Genomic DNA, 21,075 nt, shown 5'->3' with positions numbered 1-21,075 from the left:
TTGTAAACACAGATCACTTTGAAAATTATATTTTCGTCAGCTCTGGTCTTGGAAAACTGGTAATTTCGAAATACAAAAAATTTTGCTCAAATCTTTTAGACACTTTTCCAAAGTATTGGGACCAGAGTCGTTAAAAACGATTTAAATTTTGTCCCTGCTTTATGAAATAGTCAATTTCAAATGAGTTTTCTTTCAAACATTGTCGGGAAATTGCAGGAAAGTGGTCTAAACTAGTTTTGAAAATGACATCTTGAATAGTATTATTATTATTATTTGTAAATATTGTAATTATTAATTAAGTATATTTAAAATTGATTTTATTAAAGAAAATTAAAATCTACCAAATTTTTTAATGTTTCAACACATACACTGATGTCCTATAAAAATATAACTACAAATTAATTCTTGAATATTGAAAAAAAAGGTCATAAAATTGTAAAATACCAAAAACAAAATCATTTCGATTGCTGATAAAGAAAATTCTAATAATACTTGTTAATTAACTTCAAAATTAGCCTTTTTCAGCAAAACTTGAGCACTTAACATTGCCCAAATTTTGGGAATTGGCAACACTCGAAAAAAAAGTTAATAAAAAGTTCTTCAACTCACCCCAATAACGAAGATCAGAACCCTCAAGGGCAGCAAAAAGAAGTACCTCACCACGAACCCCATCGCCCATATTATCGTTAAACGCCACGTTAGAAATTCGTATTGTCTGAAATTAAAATGTTTAATATTTTTATAGTCCGCCAACACGCAGTGGAGCAGCGTGGTGGTTAAAGCTCAAATCCTTCTCCTAGATGGAGAAAGAGGCCTATGCCCAGCAGTGAAATGTTACAGGCTGAATCGATATTTTAGTCTATTCGAGTTAAGGAAAAAGTGACACATCATCATCACGTCATCACCATTTACAGAAAATTACTAAAAAAAATTGTTTTTTACTCTTTATTGGGAAACAAACAGCACAAAGAATACAATTAGTTCATGAGACATTAAAAAAAAATAATCAAGCCAACAAAGTTTCCACTTAAAACTATGAACAAATATACTACACAATACAATAAATATAATTGTACATACTACACAATACAATAAAATATAGTTGTACATAGGACGTATATATAACATTAAAAAAAACAAAAACAAATATACATTATAAAAATCGAATACTACTACAAACTGTTTTAAGCATTAATTCATATTTCGATTAGTTTTTTTTTCCCCCCTTTCAATAAGTATTTGTACTTATTGAACCCACTGCTGTGAATTTTTGTCATATTTATCCTGAACGATAACGATTTATTAATAAAGATTATTTTATTATTATATTATATAGTTAAATTAAAATTTTCCTTTCATTTCATCATAAATTAAACTTCAAGTTATCTATACAAATATAAATGAATGTTGCTGAGCGCATAACTCGAGAATGGCTCGACCAATTCGGCTAATTTATTTTTTTTGTATGTTCCTTAAGGCCCAAAGGTTTTAATAAAAAAAAAAAAAAATACTATTAACTTTTGACAGAACGAAGTCTGCCCGGGCAGCTAGTTTATAAAATAAATGTACATTGTACAAAATAACGAATAATGAATTTTTCTTAGTTTATAAAATTACTGTTGATCAAGAAACATAAAACAATGAATCAATAGTACGTATATTATATCGTAATTTCATATTGTAGCCTATTTGTTATTTTAGATCTCCAGTTTTTTTTGTACTGAGTTTCATTAAAATCGGTCGAGTAGTTTTGATGAAAGAGTAAAAAACATACATTTATAATATGAGTGACGACTCGTTGGTGCAACGGTCACGGCACTGGTTTGTCGCTGTTGCGCTGTCGGTTGCGGGTTCGACCCCCGGACGTGGTAAACATTTGTATTGGCCATACAGATGTTTGCCGTGATCTTGGTATTTGTGCAATCCTTGTGGATCACCCCACCGTGCCTCGGAGACGACGTCGAGCTGTCGGTCCCGGTTGTTATTTTTTACACCTGATAGCGCCCCTATTAGAGCAGCGTGGTGGATTAAGCTCTGATCCTTGTCCTACAGTGGGAAAGAGGCCTATACCCAGGAGTGGGATATTACAGGCTGAAGCGTTGGTATAAAAAAATTGATAGCCAACCTGTTAGTCCTGGTCAGTAAGTTCCAACTCCTGAGCTCCTCGGCTTCAAAGACGGATGTCACCTGGTCTTCGATGATAGACTCCATGCCAGCCTTCACCAGATCCATGCAGTGGTGGAGATGGAACTCGAGGTTCGTCTGAAGATACAAAACGTTTATTGTTAATATGGAGCATAAAATTTTATTATCTCTTTCCGTAACCTTGACGATAACACTTGTACTACTCTGCTATGATTAAAAGTCATTTCATCAACAGAACAAGAGAATTAAACAATTGTTGATGGTCAACAAACTCACCTCCAACTTCCCAGTCTGATCTGTTCGATGGTCATTCTGAACTCTTTCCTGACTGGAACTTCTCTTGTAGTTAAGTTCTGGAGACGGTCCCAGGATCTCCTGACGTTCTATCACGCAGGTCTTCGTGCCTGGATCAGACCGAGACGAGGATTTAGTACTAGAAGTCAAGGTCCAAATCTATGATAGTATTATAAAACTGAAAAGTATTTTTGGTTTGTTTGAAGGCACTAATCTAAGACCTACTGGTTCGATTTGGAAAATGATTTTTGTGTTGGATAGTCCATTTACCAAGGAAGGCTAAAGGCTATACCCCAGTTAAGTACTATTTTTCCTCAAATTAACGCTGGCGAGACCGAGGGCACAGCTAGTCTTCTCACCTTCAAAAAAAAAAATGTATGATTGAATGTTTTGGTAAGCACAATACTTGAGAACCACTGGACCCTTTCCGCCAATTTTTTTTTCAAGCTTTTGTTTCACTTTCGGTTTTTACAAAATAAAAAGTTATGAAGCTGTGCAGAAAATATGAAAATTTCAGAAAACGTAACGATGATTTAAGCTGGACGATTTTAAAACTACGCGCTATTGTCTTCTTTTATCGTCTATTTTTTATTTTTATTTTTTTTTTGTTTTTTTATTACTCACATATTGTATTAGACCTAAGACTTATTGTAATGCCTGCCTCTGATGTTATATGTATATGCATATATTGTGTACGTTAGGAACAGTGTGTTTTGCAAATAAAGTTATTATTATTATTAAAAGTTCGCAAAACATGACGTCTGTCAAGTCAACTAGTAGTTAAACAAGATTAAACTGAAAGAGACTAAAACGGCTTGTAAATCAATGATAAGCAATGGGTAACTTTACTACATAGGACAAGAACTAGTTCGTAATCCACAACGCTGCTCAACTGCAGGTTAAGGGACATTTCATCTAATTCCTCTACCAAGAATCGATCGCTATCATGTGTCTGATAATAGCTAAGGACGGTTTTACAAGCTCTTCGAGATACAAACGACAAACACTAAAATCAGAAATAATATCCAAATATCTGCGAATGCTGGGTGGTTACGGCATTAAGAATATAGCCACCCCCTCTCTTCCCGTGCGTGTCGTAAGAGGCGACTAAGGGATAACACAGTTCCACTACCACCTTGGAACTTAAAAAGCCGACCGATGACGGGATAGCCATCTAACTGCTGGGTTTGAAATACACAGGCCGAAGATGGGCAGCAGCGAATTCGGTGCGACATAGCCAGCCCTGCGGTCATCGACCCGCCTGCCCAGTGTGGTAACTATGGGCAAAATACATGAGTTCACTGCATTTTTGGCGCGAACTTGTGGAGGCCTATGTCCAGCAGTGGACTTTATTAGGCTGAAGTGAGTGAGAGTGAGTGATCTGCGAATGGGGATCAAACCCTTGACGCCGTGGTCGGTAATGAAACGTTTCGGACAACTAAACCAGAATGGGTGTCATAGACAAAGAATATATATAGTGGGTAGCATAACAGCGCATCAAGAATTAAATCCTTGTGTTATTCTAATTCTGTTTTTCTTTATTTGAAATATGGGTTCATTGGTATTTTAAGAAATATAACCCGCAGAAGATGTGTAATAAAGATGTGTTGACCTTTCTTTTGAGGTAGGGCATAGCAGGATATATTCTGCTCAAAATTTAAAATAGTCCAACTGGCGAAGTACCTCGACTATACAGAAAAAGACAGCCAAATAAAAAAAGCTTTCAAGAAATGTTGTGTTCCTGTAGTGAGCAAGATCGAGAGCTCCTGGGGAGGATCGGAGGTAGTCGGCAACGCGCTTGCGATGCTCTTGCAGGCGTCTATAAGTTACGGTAAACGCCTATCATCAGGCGGACAGTACATGCTTTCCATCGTATTAGTATAAAAAATCAATATTACCATTGATACCATTTTCTTTGATGATAGCTGATGGTGGCTTATCATCAGGCGTTGGAGTTTCTTCCTCGTCGGAACTATCGCTCCTTTGCAGCTTCTTCGCAACTTCAATGTGTTGCCTTCCATACTGGAAATAAAAGAGACAGATAGTTAGAAATATTATATATAACTTCCTTTAGTTGGGTTGTCTGGAATAAATGGCTAAATAACCATAAGTCCGCCCATCGTACTATACGGTCTGTAACTATCTTTGAATATTTTTAATGTGTATTATGTGGTTGTGATATATAGTACGATTCCCACTGCTGGACATTGCTCTCCATTAAGGAGACGGATTGGAGCGTAGTTCATCACGCTGCTCCAACTCCCAACAATATTTCTTACTATGAGTAACGATCACTATCAGGTATTTCCGAAAACAACCGGAACTGACGGCTTAACATGCTCTCCGAGGCACGGTGAGGAGACCCAAAAGGACAGACATCATCATCATCAAAATATTCATACCGAGCGGGTATCGAACCTGCAAACCGTCGGTGTTTTAGGCGACTACTCTCACCCCTACACCAGAGCGGTTGTTGTAGCGGATGTCTGTACGTAATATAATATTAATTAACATTAATAAAAATTTATTGCTTCGTCATCGCTTAGTATTGAAATCAAAATATTTAATTTTATGTACATAATTATGGTTTTACTTTGTTTTTGCTTTCTCGTATTATACTGTTTTAAATTTTTTTTTTTTTTTACTTGCACTTAACTTTTTCTCTGATTACTGTAAAATACTGTTAATACTGTTTTGCTTTTCAAAAGAGTAACTGCAGAGTTTCTTGTCGATTCTTCTCAGCGGAATCTACATTCCGAATCGGTGGTAGCGTCACTATTAAAAATAATAATCACTTTTTGTAAAACGACGATACAAAAGTGCTTTTGAAGCCTATTTGAATAAATTTATTTTAATATGATTTGAGAATTTTGTAACTCGAAAATCACGTGTATTATTACCTTTAAATACGGGTATAATCTGATTACATTTCGTTTTTTTTTTATATATACAGGCTTGCGTTTGACTGCTATTTCACGATGATATCAAGTGAGAATGCGCTCTACGGTGGAGCACGCTTTAGGTAAGCATGTAATCTATTCACTCGCGACTTAAAGATCCCCAGGATATAGTTTTCCGGAAACACAAAAAAAAATTAGGGTCGTGACAAAAATGTCCAGACATTAAGGTTGCAGGGTGTTTATAGCTTTTTCGTTTGGTTTAAAAATCTCAAGTTCAACGAAAAATAATTACACCCCTTACCACCTCGTGATATTTCGTGATTTCTCCGAAAACGCAACCCCGCCCCGCTTTCGATACTCACGCGATTAATGGACGAACCCTAACACGAATGTCATACGTGAAGTATCAGAGCTTAATCCACCACGCTGTTCCAATGCGGGTCGGCGGATATATTCCCCACTATGAGTAACGATCGCTATCTGGTGTACATGATAACAACCGGGACCGACGGCTTAACGTGCTTTCCGAGGCACGGTACGAATGTCATAAAGCGAGTATATCAACGCTGATCGCTTAGTGTTTATATAACGCGTATTTAATAGGTAAATAACGGAATTATTCCACGACATTGGCTTATAAATGTATGTATGTACCTTTAATCTTTTATGTGTAATGTGTATGACTCGGTATAAACTGCGTCTTAGATTTTAACGATTCATTTTATCGAAGTAAAACTTCTTTAAGCACGCTCGACTCGAGGAGTAAGCTGGTGAATGCGTGACGAGAGCGTTACGAAAACTGTGATCGAGTGAGGCGAACGGAAGTTAAAAAGGAGATATATGTTAGATGGAGCTAAAGAAGTTTTACTTGAATCGTGTGGTTCTAAGGCACACTTGTTTTTTTTATTTATGAACTGTTTTAAATGGTGTATCAAACCTGCAGTAAAGGAAAACGATGGATTATGTGTTATTAAATAATTGTGTTTGCTCGCAAACGAAAAAAACCGACTTCAATTACATGTGGTCACATTTAAATTTCATCGAGATCTGATTACAGCTTTTGGAGTAATCTTTGTTAATGCGTATTTACTTGACAATTTTTCGTCTACCTACCCGACTAGAAAAAAGGTCAGGCTCAACCAGATCATGTATCTGGACCGGATCAGGATAGAATGAGGCATGCCAGATCCGGCAAGCTCTATAATATAATCAAGTATGGTAAGGTATACTGGATCAGGATAGCCTGATGTAAAATATAATCAAGTATGGTAAGGCACACTGGATAAGGACCCTTTTTTTTTGGTATCGCAGGGTAACCCATTTACGGGTGATATCCAGGATGCCCGGGTAGGCATTCCTAGACCGTATGTCGGCTTAGCACTTGGTGTACTACCGACCAAAACCCCTGCGGGAGCCTTCAGCCGCTTTAATTGGAGGGTCCCGGATCTGCAGGCAACAGGATCCCTCCAGCGACAGGCTGGCCTCGGCGAAAAGACCAGACTTCTCCTCCATGGGGACTGTCCGGCTCACCTCTGAACAATCCCGACGACATACTGGATAAGGACCCGGTCCGGTCCAGATCAGGATAGCCTGATGTAAAATATAATCAAGTATGGTATTAGGGTCGGCAACGCGGTGCAATGCTTCTGGTGTTACAGACGTTTATAAGCTACGGTAATCGCTTACCATCAGGTGAGCCGTACGCTTGTTTGCCGACCTAATTGTATTTAAAAAAAAAAAACAATCTAGTCGCTCCAGATGTCGAGCGATATAATTACCTCAATGAAAATGTTTTTAACTATACTGTACCACTTTTTGTTCTATCATTTTTTTTTCTATTTATATACAGGTACACTTAAAACCTGTTTTTTCTCTGTTTACTGTTCTAAGTCCTTCAATATTACAGCTATTAAGTCAGCTGATGTTATAAGTGTAGTGACGTAACCAAAAAACGAGGTTCTTTTGCGTTGTTCAATATGTAACCGGTTTTTTATTATACTAAATTTCTTAAATTTATTTTTAATATTGTACCTTCTTCTTGTATGTATCTTCTAATTGTGTGTATCTTCTAATAGTGGTCTTAAAGTTTGCGAATTTGGTTCCCATTTAGGACCTTTTAGGACGTTGATAAAATTTATCCAACACATAAGTTACGAATAGATTTCAACAGCAGGAGGTAGAATAGGCCATTAAGGCCTACTGCGCCTCAATTAAGAAACTAAAGTTTTTATTTTATTTTTTTCATTTTTTAAATAACTTGGTCGGCAAACAAGCGTACGGCTTACTTGATGGTAAGCGATTATCGTAGCTTATAGACCTTTGCAACACCAGAAGCATCGCAAGCGTTACTGACCCTATCCCCACTTCCCCCCAGGAGCTCTGGTCACCTTACTCACCAATAGAAATATTTTGAGCAAATTTCCTGCTGAGCCCTACCTCGGTTAAAATATTATTATTATTAAGTTATTAACAATTGCATGCCATAAGAATAGTGGAATTCGATGGTAAAAAATAATAATAATAAACAAACGCTTCACACTCAAAGAACTCCAGTAGGATTATCTCCTGTGTCGGGGGTCCGGAAACACTCACAATACACAAGCACAAACGCCCAGACCACGGCAAACATCTGTATGGCCAATACAAACGTTTGCCATGTGCGGGGATCGAACCCGCCAACCGCCAGCGCAACAGCCACAAACCAGTGCTGTGACCGTTACGCTAACTCGTCGTCAAGAATAATTGTATATACTATATTTAAGATATTTAGTGCTGCTTGTCGTGTGGTACCATTTAATTTTGATTTTATTATTGGAACGAAGTTCCTTACGGCAGGCTTGACATTTGGCTGGGCGACCGAACTGAAAAAAATGTAATACTAAAACCGTAAGAAAAATATATAACGGAAGTGACGTAATATCAGTCACACGACTGTATGATATGACGTCTGTAAAACTAAAATATTACTAGTAAATTTTTTTTAAATTTTTTATGTAATTTTATACTGTCGACAAAAATAAATAAAAAGAATATGTTTTTTTATTTCACTTAATAGTTTGAATTATTATTTTGTTAATTTTACAGTATTTGTTATTTTCTAAAAAACTAAATTTCCTAAATACTTTTATGTACTTAATTAAAAACCAATCAACAAAATTAAAAAAAAATCAAGAACTAGACAATATATATAAAATTCAAGTTTTTTTTTTCCTAATTGTGTTGCTTCTATACCTACTATCAGAAGGAACTTCGTTCCTACCTAGTGTCCCATGACACCACATAATCTTTTTATTTCTTTATCAACTACATATTTACTATACGAATAGGAACTAGGAATTAGGAACAACAAACGTGAATTAAAGATTTCAATAAAATCTGCGGCCGAAGTGACGATTACGATTACGATACGATTTGATTCAGCCTGTAACATCCCTGGGGGGTTAGGCCTCATTCTCCATTAGGAGACAGGTTCTCGGTTATATTCCCTACAATAAGAAACTATCGCTATCAAGTATTCATGATAACAACCGGGACCGACCGACCGGTGTGATACAATCATATATTTCGACCGCCTCATAATGTGATCCACGTGTATCACGTGATAACTAAGTGAATTTATTTATTTTTAGTGCTACTTCAAATTAATAAGCCTCGAACTTTGCCCTTCCGTCGGACAGCCGTCGTATCAAGTGCACGCAACGCTCGACTTCGGACATTACAATCAGCGTGTCGTAATAAATTAACTTACCCGATATAAATAGTTACTTAGAACTTTAAACGACCTTACAAGTAACTATGTAAACAAATATTTTACGTAGTACAAATGGCGCGGGCAACTGTATATAGTGAAAAAAAAAAAAAAAAAAAAAACAAGCATTTGGCCACCTTACTCAGTCCAGGAGATCAACGCCACTTTGAGAGATCAGATCAGAAATTTCGGCGTAGCCGATGTCCATACATAAAAAAATATCCCTAAAACTGAGAACATCCTTTTTTGACGTCGGTTAAATACAATGTAATGTACGTAATATGTTTATTACGGAAGGTCAAAGATTATAAAAACAACTACGGACCGTATCAAAGCAGTGACCATGATTTATGAACTAATTCAATCAGAGACAAATACGGTAGGAACAGTTGGAAATATTCTGATTAAAATATGGAGCATCCCAACTGGGGTAGTACCTCGACCTTACAGAAGACAACAGCTAAATAATACTGCTTTCAAGCAGTGCTGTGTTCCTGTGGTGAGTAAGGTGACCAGAGCTCCTGGGGGGATTGGGGATTGGGTCGGCAACGCGCTTGCGATGCTTCTGGTGTTACAGACGTCTATAAACAACGGTAATCGCTTACCATCAGGTGAGCCGTACGCTTGTTTGCCGACCTAGTCGTATATAAAAAATAGATACGTATATTACCCATACTGAAAATAAGGGCATGTTTTACCGGTCGCCGTTAAAGATATTTGACTGTATCCAACAGATTAAAGTTGACATAATTCTTTTTTCACCATCAATCTCTAATTTATTTATGGTAAGAAGTAGTTTATTGAAGTGAAAGAGGCCTAATGGCATATTCTACCTCCTGCTGTTAGAATCTATTAGTAACTTATGTGCTGGATAAACTTATCAACTACTACGATGTAAGTTACGATGTCAAGATGGCTATGAAAAAAAAATTATCGAACCAATACAAACCCATCTTAACGACCCAAGCCAGTGGAAGTGGGTTCGATATATAAACAAATATTGGTTTCTGGTAGGTGTATGCCCTTCTCCGGGGCGAGATGGCGAATGCTAGCGCGACACCATCTCGCCCCACCCAGGCGGACGATTGCTCATATGTGGTGGTTTTTAGTCAGTAGGAGTCTGACAAAACCCTCTGGCGCCCTCGCGCTGGAGGGTATAGATATATGATGGATTTTCCCCACGTAAAAAAAAGGTGTATGTCCTTCTGGGACACTTCACTATTCCACGGAGAACACGTACGACCTATGAACGATCGTCGATCCAGGTCATTATGCCGGGCCGGTCAAGCTAAGAGTTTTTTTTTTGGTTTAAACGCGCTAATTTCAGAAACTACTCGTTCGAAATGAATTAATTTCGTGTTCGATAGCCCATTTACATATTAACGCGTACGAAACCGCGGTCACCGCTAGTAGATTTATATATTTAAGCCAATTAAAATGATAACTGCATGAGGGTATCCTGTATAATAATAATAATAATAATAAATATCTACACAATACACACACGGTCGTCTGTCCCTAAAGTAAGCAACTTAATGCTTGTGTTATAGGTAACAGCCGACTGGTATAGCTACATTTTTTTTTTGATAAACATACTTGTAAATAATACATATATAAATATATAAATAAATATATACATTACACCCAGACTCAGAGTGGGAATCGAACCCACAACCCCCGGAGCAGAAAGCAGGGTCACTACAAACTGCGCCAACGGGCTAGTCGATGTATAAATATATATGTATATGTAGGTATATATATCTCTCACGGTCAGTTTTGGACTCACCATCGAATTAGAGAAAATAAGCAATTAAGCTATAGTTCGCAATTTGAAGCATTGTTGAAATTAATACGCCTCAACGTTTTGAAAATTAAAATGTAAATAAAAAAGGCGTGGGCACTCAAGAGCTCATGGATGTTAAAACTTATAAATATATATTTAAAAAAAAAGGGTATCCTGTACTATACGCTATCACTGCGATAATACAGTACATACGACCTCACACCTAATTACAGCGATCAATAAGATATAACACGGTATTACAAAACAACATTGATATATAAATCTAATTTAAGGTTAATCACTTAACCTACTTCAAAATAAGGAAGGGGATCTCAATTTGTTTTTTTTTTCTAATTCAGAATTAATGTCCCTTTTTCTCGACGTTTCCAGACCCCCGACACAGGTGAAAATCCTACTGGGGGCGGTTGGGTTTGAATCGTTTATTTTTTACGTGTCTGTATTCTCAACGCTTTACCGGGTGTACCGATTGGACACCCCCGAGTGCTGAAGCCGACATACGATCTAGGACTGCCTACCCGGGCGTCCTGGATATCACCCGTAAATGGGTTCCCCTGCGATTACAAAAAAAAAAGAGTGTACCGATTTTGTTAATTCTTTGTATATTCAAAGCCGGGTACTATTTGATTGAGACCTGACGAGCAGTTTTGTGATTTATCCATAATAATTAGTATTTAATTGACTATTTTTTCGACTACCCACATTGTAATTACTTGTCGATGTAATTGAAGTCGGATATGAATTGTTCAACTGTGGTTGGAGGGCACAGCAGGAATTGCCTGCTCAAAATCTGGAGCAGCCCGACTAGGGTAGTACCTCGACCTTACAGAAGATCACAGCTAAATAATACTGTTTTCAAGCAGTATTGTGTTCCTGTTGGTGAGTAAGGTGACCAGAGCTCTAGGGGAATTAGGGGTAAGTTCTGCAACGTGCTTGCGATGCTTCTGGTGTTGCAGGCGTCTATAAGCTACGGTAATTTCTTACCATCAGGTGAGCCGTACGCTTGTTTGCCGACCTAGAGATATAAAAAAAAGAACTACTACAATATATACTTTCTAAAACTTTCTAATTTTCTATCTACCTATATGACATACAAACACGTTCGTCTGTTCCTATGTTAAGCAACTTAATGCTTGTGTTATTGGTAACAGCCGACTGGTATAGCTACATATATATATATTTTTTTATTGATAAAGACGCAGAAAGTATGCAAATCAAAATGAAAAATAAATTTATTTAAATAGACTTCAAAAGCACTTTCGAATCGTCATTTTACAAATTAAAATTTTAAAAGTGAAGCTACCACCGATACAGAATGTAGACTCTGCAGAGAAGAATCGGCAAGAAACTCCGCAGTTACTCTTTTGAAAAATAATATATAAACTGTGTTTTAATACAAAATTAGTAATATCTTGCATGAACAGCGTTACTAAGTCGATACATCTTTATCAACTATGTAATCTTGCACCGAATAATACGATTTATCTATTAATCTATTTTTAATAATAACTTTAAATTTATGTTGTCAATCCTAAAAATTTTTGTGGGATTTTATTATACATGCGAATACCATAACCCAGAAAGGAAACGTTTACTTTGCGCAGTCGGAAACTTGGAGTAACAATTTCGTTATTCCTTCTCGTATTTACAATGCGATTATTACTATTTACTTCAAAACAATGAATATTCTAGTGAACATAAATAATACTGTTATAAATATATTGCGACGCAATTTTTAATATTTACCTTTGGAAAAACACCCCGATCGTATCCTAATCGTAAATGCCGTGTATCGTAAAGCCCTTTTTTTACCAAATAAATACAGACTCAATATCTGTATTATTACCTCAAAGACTGTAAAGACGTAAAGACCGTAACACTATGGAAATAGGTAAAATATATAATATACTAGCTGATCTAACGAATCGATTCGTACCATATATATAGAACAATATCAACAAAGACTTGGCGGACGGCGTATCATCCTTAACGCACAGGTACATTATCCGTGATATCAACCTCAATACGTGACACAAAGAAGTTTGTTCGAAACAATGAAACACTTTAAGAGAGAATGGACTTGGTATCTTTGACTGATAACAACGTTAGATTTTCACTATTAAATTATTTTTTACTGCGGTAATCCAGCTCCTAAATCTGACTAGCCCGTTGGCGCAGTTTGTAGTGGCCCTGCTTTCTGTTCCACGGGTTGCGGGTTCGATTCCCGCCTGATTTCGGATATATATGTATTATTTCTATGTATATTTATAAAACAAAATTGCTATAACAGTCGGCTGTTAGCTATAACTCAAGCATTTAGTTGCTTACCGTAGGAATATACGACCGTGTGGGTAAAAAAATCTTCTCTCATATGAAGAACAGGCTCTTGCCCAGCAGTGGGATTGTTAACAAGCTGATTGCTAAAATATTACTCTTTACGACACAAAATAAAACAAAAAAAATGAATGTCCGTTAGACCACACGACTGAAGTAAAACTTACGAAACGTAACTCTCTCTCTTTCTATCTTCACTAACGTATATCTCCCTCTCAACTTCCGTTCGCCTCGTCCGATCACACTTTTCGTAACGCTCTCGTCACGCGTTCACCATACTCCCCAAGGCAAGTGTGCGTAAAGAATTTTTACTTTGAAAAAGAAATATCACAATCACGATTCAGCTTGTAACATCCCACTGATGGGCATCGGGCATCATGATGGACATCTCCATGTAGCAGAAGGGTTAGAGCCACGCTGCTCCAGCGGGTTGACGGATATATTCCCCTTATGTTACGGGACGTCCCACTTAAATGTGGCGGCGCGATTGTTAAATAAATTTCATCTATGTAAATTTAATGTTGGTATAATTAAAAAAACATTTGTCAGATCACACTTCCGCAGTGACCAAGGCAACGTGTGGTAATCTGTCGATATTACTGTAGGGGCTAAGGAAGATTTACTTCAGTCGTGTGGTCTAAAGCGAACTCGTTTTTAATTTACACTATTTAGGTACCTATACTAGTGGTCGAAATTCGGCCATAATTAATTTAATTCTAACATATAAAATTCTCGTGTCATGGTGTTAAACATTGAACTCCTCCGAAACGGCTCGACCGATTTTAATAAAATTTCGTCGGCATATCGGGTAGGTCTGAGAATCGGCCAACATCTATTTTTCATACCCCTAAGATAACTTATAGGGGGGGTTAAGGGGTTAAAAACATATATGGCAAAACAACGTTTGCGGGGTCAACTAGTTACATATATTATTATGCTTTTAATGAATTTATTACGTTTATGTTTGACATTCAGTATACACAAACAATATTAATCTATATTCAATTCTCAATTTGACGTCATACTTTAACAATAACAAAAGATTATATATGCGTGTGTGTGTGTGTGTGTGTGTCAAATACATGGTAGTGTGTGTAATGACTTTTTTTTATTAATTTCTGTATGTATATTTATTGTATAATTAAAAAAAAATATTAGCATTCTGCACTCCTTCTCTATATAAACTATATGTGTGCGAAATTTCACACTCCTCCGTCCGCGGAATTTTCGTAAAAAGGGGTACAAACTTTTTGCTTCACGTATTGATATATAGATAATTTAATTTGTAATGTAAGATAGCTTAGAATACGATGAGCTTGACATGCTAGATGTTTATTAAAATTAATAAAAAATCCTGAAAAATCGATATAAATAGAATAAAAAAAAACCTTAGAATTAACCCCTCCCCCTTAAAGCGTATTTAATGAACGGACGCAAGAGTTCTTTCAACTCGTCTGTTTAATATTATCACCATTTAAAAAGTCAAGGTCAATAAAATGTGACGTACCTGTAGTAAAAAATAATAACAATAGAATAAAAATACATTGTTCACAATTATAGTAAAACATATAAGCAAGAAAAGTTTCGTTCACACACCAACTACTTAAACAAAAAAAAAAAACAAAACAAAAATTAATATGAGAAAAAAAACATAGGAAAAAGCGTGTGTACTTATGATTGTATAATATATATAATAAATTAATTTAATGTATTTTGTATGCTCAATTTATAAATAAATATTAGCATTCTGCACTTCGCTATATAAACTACTAGCTGTACCCGCGACTTCGCTTGGAATTTAAAAATAAGCTATTTTTCAGTTCGCAGAGTTATAAAATAAATAAATTTCTAAAATAAAAGTAGCCTAAGTTATGTTATTACACCAGTTAACTGCCAGTGAAAGTCCCGTCAAAATCGGTCAAGCCATTTCAAAATGTTATTTTGGTATATGTACCGTGTATCCATATATGCTTTTAGTATAAAGCGGTTGCTGCTGTGTGGCTACGGCACTAAAGAATTTAGCCACCCCCTCTCTTCCCGTGGGTGTCGTAAGAGGCGACTAAGGGATAACACAGTTCCGCTACCACCTTGGAACTTAAGAAGCCGACCGATGGCGGGATAACCATCCAACTGCTGGCTTTGAAATACACAGGCCGAAGACGGGCAGCAGCGTCTTCGGTGCGACAAAGCCAGTACTGCGGTCACCAACCCGCATGCCCAGCGTGGTGACTATGGGCAACACACATGAGTTCACGTTATTTTTGGCGTAAACTTGTGGAGGCCTATGTCCAGCAGTGGACTGTATAGGCTGTAATGATAATGATGAAAAAGCGGTTATTTTAATATTACAAACAGACTCTCTCATTTTATTTATTTGTATAGATAAGTGTGTGAAATTTCATACTCCTCCGTCCGCGCAATTTTCGTAAAAAATACAAAGTATTTGGCTTCACGTATTAATAGACAGATTATAATTAATGTTTTTTTAGCCATATCGGGCTTAAAATACAACGCACACAAAAACACACACATTATATTACTATGTATAGTTTCGCGGTCAATAACAATTTCTGTTATCAAGTCCTAAGTACATTAGAACTAAGACCGATAAATGTTTATAATCGTATAACATTGGGATTTCTTATCAGCGCCCTATCAGCGTGATTACTTACTGATTTAAGATTTTTTTATATGACACGATTTTAAATTTTGCCTTTATGTTTAATTATTTGAAATATTTTGACTGTTAATTCTTCATCCTTTTGATTGTTCCTTTCGTTTGGCTATAAACGATGGAGAAGATACGCTCGTGACGGACAAGAGCTATGGCGAAGGACAATCTGACAAAAGAACTGGTTGCTAAAGTCGACAAAAAAAATTATTTCATTATGTAGTGGTTTTTAAAATAAAGCTATTAACTATGAGTAACGATCGCTGTCAGGTGTATATGATAACAACCGGGACCGACGGCTTAACGTGCTCTCCGAGGCACGGTGGGGAAACCCACAAGGACTACAAAAACACCCAGACCGAGGCAAACACCTGTATGGCCAATACAAATGTTTGTCATGTGCGGGGATCGAACCCGCAACCGCCAGCGCTACAGGTACAATCCATGACTGTAACCGTTGCGCCAACGCGGCGTCCAATTCCCACTTGTATTTATTTTAATGAGTCATTTTTTTATACAATGATGTGATGGTAAGCTATAAATCATGGAGCGCGGAGAGAAGGAGAACGATCGCTGTAGAAAATAGTGTCCCGGAAATATCGACAAAATAGCGTAGCGCTGCAATCGCTAAATTGTCTCAATAAAAGCGCCGGCTGTTGTGCGCTAATTTGAAATGATCTATCAACGTTTAGTCCGATCATTTTATTAGACATTCAAAGGTGCATAAATTCCCAACAAACTGAAAACTATCAAAAAATAAAAATATCATCTAAAAATAGTAAATTCACAGATACTATTTACCGACGGTAGCGCGACTGGTGGCTGAAAAATGAACTATTAATTCTACAATTATGTTACAGACAGGCGGGCTAATGCTTTATACGTAGTGATCGTACTCCTTCTCTCCAAGCTCCATGCTATAAACAATTGCAATACCAGTGTTACCGTCCCTACCCCCTATCCAGGAGTTCTCTACCTTACACAGGAACACAACACTGCTTGAAAGCAGTACTATTTAGCTGTGACCTTCTGTATGGTTGAAGACTTGAGGTACTTCATCGGCTGCTCCAGATTTTAAGCAAGAACATTCTTGCTGTGTTTTACGTCGTAGAAATATAATGTCATGTGTTATATCATCTGTCTGTATCAATTATTTATTTATTTATTTATTTATAAAGTATACTAGCTGACGCTGCAAACGTTGTTTTGTTATATATGTTATTAGCCCTCATAATCCCGCTCCCTTATAACTTAGGGGTATGATAAATAGATGTTGGTCGATTCTCATACCTACTGAAGGTACTGAACTGAGGTAGGGCACAACAGGAATTTCCTGCTCAAAATATGGAGCAGCCCGACTGGGGTAGTACCTCGATCTTACAGAAGATCACAGCAAAATAATGCTGTTTTCAAGCAGTATCGTGTTCCTGTTGGTGAGTAAGGTGACCAGAGCTCCTGGGGGGATTGGGGATTGGGTCGGAAACGCGCTTGCGATGCTTCTGGTGTTGCAGGCGTCTATAAGCTACGGTAATCGCTTAGCATCAGGTGAGCCGTACGCTTGTTTGCCGACCTAGTGACATAAAAAAAACCTACCCGATATGTACACAAAATTTCATAAAAATCGATCCAGCCGTTTCGGAGGAGTATTGTAACTAACATTGTGACACGAGAATTTTATATATAAGAAGATATCCAACTATGAAGTTTAATTCATAGTGGCGTTGGCAGACACCAGGTAGCAAAGGCGTACAAAATTTCTTCACGCTCGCATACACGGCCAACCCAAATCTGTCTAGCCTGGGGTTAGAACTATCGAAATCGTCCGGTTTTTACCTGTCTTGATAGCATGCGCTTCGTCATAAAAGTGTGTGTGTACTTTTTTTTTATGTCACTAGATCGGCAAACAAATACGCGCGTAAGAAGTTATACTTCATTGGCTAGCTAACTTCACGTTGCTAACTTCTTCTTCGTTGACTGGCTAACTTCAGCCTGTCGGTTTTTTGTGACGGTGTGCGCGCTCATTTTGAAAAGAAGTATAACTTCAAAACATTTAGCTTTTACAATATGACGAAGGCCTGGTTTCCCTCGTTGCCCTGTTTCTTATTAATTAATGTATAAATTAAATTTGATGACCTTTAACTTTAATCATTAATATTCTATTATATTAAATCAATGTTTCTTGTAATTATGAGTCATCGTGACTTACATATTTTACGTATACAATGATTGTATATAATACATGTTATTGATATATGTATTAAGGAACTTACCCTATATTGTGTTTATATAAAAGTAAATATATGTATATTATTACACTGTAAAATTTTTTTGTAAAATTATCATTTTTTTACTCAACATGAGATGGCTAAATTACTAATCAGTGTGTATGAATTCAAATTATAACACATTTTGAGTAATTTTCCAAGACATATGAGAAAATTTGCTAAGATGCGCTTTAATTTTACAATCTTAGAGTATAAATCTTACTTGTATTGTAATTTCACGGAACACTTTATTAAATTTTAATAACAAACTTTGAAGATTTACCAAAATTTTTAGTAATTTGAGATACTATATTTTTTTGTAAAATTACCAAATATTTTATAATTCGAATTACTGTGAAGTGTTTAGAAATTTACAAATTTTGTTATTATTTTTACAATTTGAACTGTAAAATTACACAATACATTGTAAAATTACTAAAAAATACTATTTGTCTGTTGCCATGTATAATTTTACTAAACAAGTTATCGATTTTCGATACCAAGCTCCTTAAATTTACTAACATTGTTTGTGTTTTGAATTACTAATTTTGTTGTAAATTTACAAAACAATATTGTAATTTAAACTACAATCAAAGTATTGAAAATTCAAAAAATTTTTTTGGTATTTTTACTATTCTTATTGTAAAATTACACAATGTATTGTAAAATTACTAAAAAATACTACTTGTCTGTAGCCATGTTTAATTTTACTAAACATGCTGTCGACTTTCGTTTCCAAGCTTCGTAAATTTACAAACATTGTGCGTATTTTAATTTAATCTGTGGTCTAGTAAGATTGTGAAACAATAGTTAAATTCGAATTCTAATGAATTCATTGGAAATTCAATAATCTTCTCATTAATTTTATTATTTTGACTGTAAAATTATACAGTGTTTTGTATAATTAACAGTATAATAGGGTAACTACTTTTTTAGATGAACCAAAATTGTTAGTATTTCGGTTTACCATAGTTTCTTGAAAGATTACAAAAAAATATGTTTATTTACATATTATTGAAATTATTAAAAATTTATCAATATTTTTATATCATATTTATATGTAAAATTTTGATTTGAAAATTATATATAGTAAAGTTATGATTAATAAAGCATTTTTAACTTCCCTCTAAAAAAATTAAAAATTTTTTTAAAAATCGGGAAGTTATTGGTTTTACCCCGTTTTTCGAAAGTCGAGTTTTCATCATATCTCGACGTTTAAAGGCCCTAGAAAGCTTCCCTGACTATTTTTACGAGGGTGTCTGTATGTCTGTGTGGATGTGTGTGTGTACGCATGTAAACCTCTTATAACTTTTGAACGGCTTGACCGATCGAAACGAGACTCGTGGCATTCGAAAGGGTTCCACTCAACTTAGACTTCCTGAAAATTTGAAATGAATCGATTCGGTAGATTTTGAGAAATTTAAAAAAAAACCGCGAAAAAAATTTTTCGAAAATGATGTTTTTTTAGAATAACTTTTTGGCTATTGCACCGATCAATTCCATAACCTAATCAGCTCTTAAGCTCAAAAAACGACGTCGAATGCCGTTTTGCAAATCAAAATCGGTTCATTCGTTCGTGAGATATCGAAAACCAAAAAAATCGAAAAAAATAAAAAACAAGCGTTTCTTAGAATAACTTAGTGACTTTACGTCTCATCGGTTTCGCTCTCATTGTAACATTTTTACGCCTCAAAAAACTGCGTCGATTGCCGTCTTGAACATCGAAATCAAACCACGCGTTTTGCAGTTATGGCATTTCAAAAATTCCAAAAAAAACGTTTTTTCAAGATAACTTTGAAATTTTGAGACTTATCGATTTTGTTCTCTTCACAACATTTTTAGTACTCGAGAAACTGCGTCGAATAGCATTCAGAAAGTTAAAATCGGTCAATTGATGCGTAAGATATCGTTGTTGCAAAAGTTCTAAAAAAAATTTTTGAGCTCGAAGAGCTCAAAAATCATTAATGTTGAAGTGTTGATGAGCTCGCAGAGCTCAACAAAGCACTCCTGAACTTACTTCGGCGCGCTTCGAGTGTAGATAGCGGGAAGTTGCAAGGATGGCCTTCAGGGTCATCCTCTTTTCGAATTTTTTTTTAACAAGTTATAAAGTTAGAAAATGTTGGTGAATTAGCTGGTTAGAAAATGAATTATCGAATACTTAATTTTTTTCCATTCAATCTTAATATATGTATTTAATTTTTTTCTTGCAGTTAAAAGTAATGATTCTTTTTCTCAGTTAAAGTTCTAATATAAGGAGAATAATTGTGTATAAACTATCATTTAAAATATTAAATATTCCCTGACGGTTTTATGGGCTAAAAGTTCTTAGTATGCATAAAAAAAAATCATCGGTAAAATCATTTGATCTGTTATTTCTTTCTTAAACACTCACTTTTTTCATTTAACTAAAAAAATATGTAATCCATGATTTTTTTATGTTTACAAATAATTTTAATTATTTCGAATAAATCAGTTAAATTATTAAACTCAACATGATCGTGGAAATATTATAATTTTTTTTGTACGAATTCAAGTCTCAAGCAAGGTTTTTATTGAAACCGTGATCATTGATGTTCAATATAAGTCGGTAGCATGAGTTGCACTTTTTTGCCTAGCGTCAGGGAAAGCCAGGTTCGAATCCTAATCAAAAGCAAAGATTATTTTTATTTTATTTTATTTCGAATTATTACGTAAAATTTTTATTAAATTGATGATTTTAATTTTCTGTAAATTTTTATTTTATTTTGTAACGCGCCTACTATAAATACGGACGAGAACTTGCCTATAGATTAGGCCCTAATGCGTGGTAGTCTGACGTTCAACGTCTGACTACCACACTTTTGCGGCGTGTGCGCGGGGATTGGCCAGTCGTTAGTCAGTCGATCCGAACGCCTTCATCGGGGTAACACGTACATCTA

General features: G+C 35.8%; 1 protein-coding gene across 1 annotated transcript in view; it reads right to left on the bottom strand.

Moving 5' to 3' along the window:
- LOC123667046 (glycerol-3-phosphate acyltransferase 3) overlaps positions 1 to 21,075 on the bottom strand; it is a 41,243-nt gene that overhangs the window by 11,181 nt on the left and 8,987 nt on the right. Inside the window, exons 2-5 of the mRNA XM_045601049.1 lie at positions 4,338 to 4,461; positions 2,422 to 2,549; positions 2,126 to 2,262; positions 606 to 715 (exon numbers count right to left, since the gene is read on the bottom strand). Of these exons, the coding sequence (XP_045457005.1) occupies positions 606 to 715; positions 2,126 to 2,262; positions 2,422 to 2,549; positions 4,338 to 4,461 (499 nt within the window). The remainder of the gene's footprint in view (positions 1 to 605; positions 716 to 2,125; positions 2,263 to 2,421; positions 2,550 to 4,337; positions 4,462 to 21,075) is intronic.

Source organism: Melitaea cinxia, chromosome 27 (genome assembly GCF_905220565.1).
Source record: "Melitaea cinxia chromosome 27, ilMelCinx1.1, whole genome shotgun sequence".
NCBI classification, from domain to species: Eukaryota; Metazoa; Arthropoda; class Insecta; order Lepidoptera; family Nymphalidae; genus Melitaea; species Melitaea cinxia.
This window is presented reverse-complemented; position numbering and strand designations above follow the sequence as displayed.